The sequence below is a fragment of the Bison bison genome, unplaced genomic scaffold, assembly GCF_000754665.1.
Source record: "Bison bison bison isolate TAMUID 2011002044 unplaced genomic scaffold, Bison_UMD1.0 scf7180017864191, whole genome shotgun sequence".
Classification (NCBI taxonomy): Eukaryota; Metazoa; Chordata; class Mammalia; order Artiodactyla; family Bovidae; genus Bison; species Bison bison.
In genome coordinates, this window is record NW_011494763.1 from 171,925 (window position 1) to 177,530 (window position 5,606).

The 5,606-nt window shown below is 63.3% G+C and overlaps 2 protein-coding genes across 5 annotated transcripts in view; both read right to left on the bottom strand.

Moving 5' to 3' along the window:
• Nucleotides 1-389: 389 nt before the first annotated feature.
• Nucleotides 390-5,606, bottom strand: part of LRRC61 (leucine rich repeat containing 61) — a 13,007-nt gene continuing 7,790 nt past the window's right edge. For 2 of the 4 annotated variants that reach the window (XM_010843855.1, XM_010843857.1), the window contains one exon: nt 392-1,812. In XM_010843855.1, the coding sequence (XP_010842157.1) occupies nt 869-1,654 (786 nt within the window). In that variant the 5' untranslated portion in view covers nt 1,655-1,812 and the 3' untranslated portion in view covers nt 392-868. Of the gene's footprint in view, nt 1,813-2,762; nt 3,105-5,606 lie in introns of those variants that run through there. The other 2 variants (XM_010843858.1, XM_010843856.1) reach the window with 2 other exon arrangements.
• The window catches only part of ZBED6CL (ZBED6 C-terminal like), a 2,123-nt gene continuing 1,568 nt past the window's right edge, over nt 5,052-5,606 (bottom strand). Inside the window, 2 exon segments of the mRNA XM_010843880.1 lie at nt 5,052-5,232; nt 5,321-5,604. Coding sequence (XP_010842182.1) covers nt 5,052-5,232; nt 5,321-5,604 — 465 coding nt within the window.

Consider the following 5,606-nt stretch of genomic DNA (forward strand, 5'->3'; position numbering starts at 1 on the left):
GAAGTCACCCGGCTTCCTGGAAGGAAGGGAGGTCGCCAGTGAAAGCCCGCCTCCCTCCTCTGGGCCCGGGGAGGGGCCACCCCCTGACCCCTGAGCTAATAAAGCTGTGCTCAGCAGAGTTCTCACGCTCCCTCGAATTCCCTCCCTCCCCCAGCTCAGCTGCAGGGCAGCCTGTGTGTGAGCAAAGGCCCTGGTCCTCCGGCCTCACAGGGAGGAAGCAAAGCCCCGAGGTGAGGGGGTGGGGGGTGGGGAGGGGGCAGGACCCAGCTGCCTGGACACCCAGAAAGCTGCAGACACCTCCTCCTTGCCCAGGGGAGACCAGACGTGGGGGTGGAGGACCCAGTCTTGCTTTCAGGGGCTCCCTCTTGGGAAAACCAAGCACGCCCACGTGTACTGATACTAATTAAAACAATTTAATAGGGATGAGCATGGGTGGGAATGGGGACAGTGGAGGTTCCAGGGAGACCCAGGAGCAAGGGACACAGCAGGAGAACCAGGGAGGTGGGTAAATGCAGCTTCCACGCCAGCGAGCTCAGCCGCGGCGTCTCCCAGGGTGGGAGGGGCAGGAGGCTGGCCTTCCCCTCCTCCCCCAGCTGCAGCCTTAGGACCAAGCTGCTTTCTTCCTCCGAGCCTCAGGCTCATGCAGCTGGGACAGGCAGCAGCTGTAGCCGTGGAAGGGGCCAGGGACCTCCTCCCAGGCGCTCTTCTAGGTGGTAGCAGGATAGCCTCAGGCTGAGCCCGCTGCTTGGGGAGGGCCCGAGGGAGGTACATCTTTGATGGACGTGGGGAGTTTTCCTTGAAGGGCAACAAGCAGTGGGACAAAACTGTCCAGACAAGCAGGGAGGCCACCGAGGGCCCCGGGGCGCCTTCAGAAGACGAAGGAGGCGGCAGTGGCGCCCGCGGGGCTGAGCGCCCGCATGGCCTGGGCCAAGCTGTCCCGGGCCTGGCGGTCCAGGTCGTGGCACTCCTGCAGCGTGTCCTGGAACTGGCGGCAGGCCTCCTCCAGGATGGAGCTGCTGCGTGGGGGCAAGGCCTCCCAGTAGCCAGGCTCCACCCAAGGCTGGGCCTCCATGGGCCGGGGGCCAGGGGCACCAGGGTCGGGGCTCAAGGAGCTGTCGAGGTCCCGGCACAGCTGGTAGAAGTCGCTGCCGCGCCCACTCACACGCTCGCCGTCGAGGACCTTCAGGCCGGGCAGCAGCTCACGCACTGAGGCCCAGTAGCAGGGGCTGGCGCACAGCGGGTTGCTGAGCCGCGCCAACGGGTCTCGGAGCCGCAGGCGCTCCAGACCCCGCAGCCCCGCCAGGCACTGCAGCTGCGCGGGCCCAGCCAGCAGGTTGCCTGCAGCATTGAGACACTGCAGGTTCTCACAGGCGGCCAGGGGCTCCAGGCCCGTCAGCCGGTTGTCAGCCACGTTGAGCACGGCCAGCTGCCGCAGGGAGGCCAGCGGGCCCAGCTGGGTGAGCGCGTTACCCGACAGGTCCAGCCACTCGAGGCCGAGGCAGTCCCCCAGGCAGCCCAAGCCCACCAGCCCCAGGCCCCGCAGCTTGAGCAGCAGGATGGACTCCAGGGCGAACTCGCCCGAGCGCGCCTTGAGCAGCTGGGGCGTCACGCGCACCCCGTCAGCCTCTCCTGACTTCTCGCCCCGAGGCTCCATGAGACCAAATGGGGCCAGGGGGCCGGGGGGTCAGGCAGCTGCGATGCAGGTGCCACTGGTGGTCAGCGGGCTGCTCACCCCACGGGTCGCCCCCTCCACTCAGCCTGGGCCCGGATTGGACACGTCTCCGACACCCTCACTCGAGGGCCAGCAGGTCCCTAAGGAGAGACAATCGAACAGTGAGTGGACCTCTGAGCACCACGGACCTTCAGCAGGGGCCCGGCAGGACCGGAGGACTCCAGCCCAAGGCACAGAAGGGCCAAGACCCCACAGCAGGAGCCAGCCAGGCACAGGCCCCCACCTGAGGGGGTCCCGGATGGAGTTCAGGCTCGACACTACAATCCCTCCACGGCCCCCAGTGTGCACAATCTCATTCCTTTCCTTTTTCAGTAACTGCTTGTGAGTATCATGAATTTAGACGTTTCGTCTCAAACCCTTTCAATCTATTTTTGAATAGACACAGGCCCCCAGAGTCGCCAATCTCCTTTGCTTCTTTCCTGGGAGTGCCCTGCTTTTGCAAACATAGTTCAGAGCACCTGGGCCTTGCCTTATTCCCTCCAAGGTGTTCTCGACTCGATTTTTTTTCAACATCAGCAATGAACTCAAAATGGGTTAAGGGTTCCATGGTCTACCCTGGTGGCAGCTGTGGGGGCTGAGCACCCAGCCCTCAGTCCTAGACGAGGAAGTTGGGGTCGAGGGAGTGAGTGGCAGCACCACCAGGCCCCACGCCTTTGTTCCCCCGACCCCTGCCTGACAAGACCAGCTCTTCACTCTGGCCTCAACAGAATGTCCCTTCCCGTAAGCCAGAGAGCATGATTCCAGCCACAAACGTGATGCCGTTTCCCAAGTAGGCAAAGAGGGGCTGGAGAGGGAAGGTGGAACAGTCCGGGAAGCCATCCTGGAGGCAGGGACAGGGTGGCCCCGATGCTGGCTCTGGAAAAGGGGAGGGAGGGGACTTCCAGGCCGCCAGTGGCCTTGGGACAGGCAGAGACCCAGGGGCCACCGAAAGCCCAGAGCCCAAGGGAGGCAGCCTGGGGGAGGGGTGGCTGCCATGCCAGAGGAGCACAGAGGGGTCAGGGTTCAGGCAGAGAGGAAAACAAGCAGAAACCTCTGTTCCAAGTGGCAGCTCCCCAACCTGCAGACCAGCCAGGCCCAGGCCAGGCAGGGTGGTGCCCACGGAGAACCACAGGGCCATTCAATCCTGCTGTTTACAAAGCCCAGGGCTCCAGGGCCGTGGTCAGGCTCCCAGGCTGTGTCTCCATAGCAACGTCACTTCTCATTCCCCCCCACCAAGGAAACCAGACCTAGAGCTCCTCCCACACCCCTTAGGAAGCTGTGGGGGCTGCCAACACATCCCGCCCCCACCCCACCTCTGAGAAGGGGGTCCCATATCTTTAATCTGCAGCAGCCCAGCTCCACCTTCATTTCTAGCAAAGTTTCTGTCCCAAAGCACGGAGGTACCTGCTGAGAAGCCTGGCTCACTCCACGGAAGCGTCTGCTAGGGTTTGTTTGTAAGCAGCGGGGCGACGCAGTCACTGCCACGTCAGGTTAAACCTGATCTGGCCCACAAGGTGGGGGGCAGGTGAGGGGCACTGGAGTCCTGCCATAAACGCAGGAGCCAGAGACCACGACCCCGCGGCGGTCAGGGAGCCACGGAGACAGAGAATGTGGCCTCGGAGCCTGGCCACGTGACCAGACGCCCAGCTCCATCTCAGGCATGTGGGTGCAGAAAGGATGAGGGGTGGGGTGCCAGTGGCACCAGCCTCAGGAGGCCGGCTTGAGTCCAGGCAGATGGGGTCCGGGCGCCGCCTGGGAATGAGGTGTTGCCTCTGCTGTGTGCCCATCTCCCACCCACAAGAGGACAGGAGTGACCCCCCACAAGCCACGACCGTCCAAGCATCTGGGGGACCAAACTGCCCCTGGTGGGGCACGGCTGCTCCAGAGCCTGAGCCTCCGAGAGCTCAGGACCCTCAAGCCTCTCACCCCTGCCTTCCGCCTGCCTCCTCAGACGCCCCCCTGCCTCTCCAGTCCAGGTTTCCCCTCTCCGGGAACGTGGAGAAGCCACTGGGGGTGACGCCACACCACAAGGGTGCCTCTCCTGAGAGCTGACTGAGGGATGGCGGCACCGACCAATACATGGCCCCCAGGACAGCGTCCCCTCCCCACACACACATGCCTTCCAGCAGCAGGGGAGAAGACGCCACCTGAGCAGAGAGTGGAGATGACTTCAGGTCACGCTGTTGCAACCACTGAACACAAGCTGCACAAGGCTTTCTTCAAGGAGCCAGGTGACCCTGCTCAAATGAGCACACAGCAGACCAACTAGTACAGAGGGTTATGATCACAAGGTAAAGAGCTCACGAGGGCTACTGAGCAAAAACGATCACAGTGAATTTCTCCTGAATGTCCTGCAGTGAACTAGCCACAGTGACTCGGCGGGGAAGAGGGGACAGGTTCCCGGGGCTCGCCCCCATGGCCGGGGCCAGAGTGCAGGCGAGCCTGCTGCCTCCCGGCCTCCACCACCTTCCCTCCTCAGAGCCCGGCTCCCAACGGCCCAGCGCCTCAGGAGAGCCGGACTCACGCCTCGTGGGACGAACGGGCCCTCCAGCCTCACCCTTTCACCTTCTCCCACCCAATCCCACCAGCACTGGGACTCCCACACCCCCAGGGCCTGTGCCCGGCCCTAAAGGAACTCAGGCCAGTGGGTACCAGAACACACGCCCTTTCTGGCTTCCTGAGACCACTTTCACTGTACAAACAAGAAACCCCGAGGTTCCCAGCAGCCTGGCAACAACTACAGGTGAGAACGGCCGAGAGGAGTCTCAGGTCTGCTCCACTGCACGCCTGCCGACAGGAGCCGGGTGGTCCAGCCCCCCAGGGCTCTGGCACCCGGGATGCCCTGGAAGGGACGGAGCCGAAGGAGACCAGCGGGTGCATGGGCACCTCCCTCTTGAGGTGGCTGCTGTATCTTCCTTTCCCAGGAAGGGCGGCTGAGGACATTCCCCGTGGCACCCCCACCTCCCCAGCCCCGGCCCCTCTGAGAAGGCCGCCCTCCAGGGCCGTCACAGCCGACACAGACTAGCTGCATGTGGGCCCTCCCTACCCGGCGACACTTTAAAGGGGCACCACGCCCGTACACGGGGCGGGACGGCTCAAGTCACTGAGGAACATGGCCCACCTTTCCACACACATGCCGCCGGCAGTAACGCAAGCAGTGGGCAGATGGAAAACGGCTTCTCCCTGAAAACAAAACTGGCAACCTGGCCATAACTGAGAAACCGTCCTCATTCTTCTCAAACAGGCTTCAGAGTCTGGCCATCCTAGGACAGGACACTCTGCCCACTTCTCTCATCTAGATAGCCATCCCCCGGGGCAGCTTTCTGGGGCTTCCAAGCGCTCAGACTCCCAGCTCTGCCTCTCCTAGGCCAGATCTCCACAGGGGAAAATGAGGGGCAGGGGGCGTGTAGCTGGAGAAATGCTCCAGGTTGGTCTTCAAGAAGAGAAGACGCTTAACCGTCTCCACCAGGAGCAGGGAGTTGTACTCCATGATGGTGGGGCTGCCCAGGGAGGCAAAGACACTTGCAGAGGAGGCGCTTGTCAGCAGGGGGAGCAGGACAGGACAGGTAGGTGGTGGCCAGTCTCGCCAGGGCTGGCCAGATGTCCCACCACTTCTTCTAGTAAGCCAAGGGGTCCTCCTGGGCACCCACTGTCTTGTTCTCACGCAGGTGCTTCTTGACGATGATGCTAGCCAGGTGGCTCTCCGTGGAGCGGGAGGCATCGCTCCACTCAGAGGCCAGCAGCCCCACACTCTCCAGCCGCTCCAACAGGCTCTTCTCGCTCTGGCCCAGCAGTGAGGACCCGGAGGAGGGGGGCCGGCTTCTCTGCACTGGCTCCCCCAGGCCCTTCCCTTCTGACCCGGGGCTCCTAGCTCCTCTGTCGCTCAGGGTGGCCT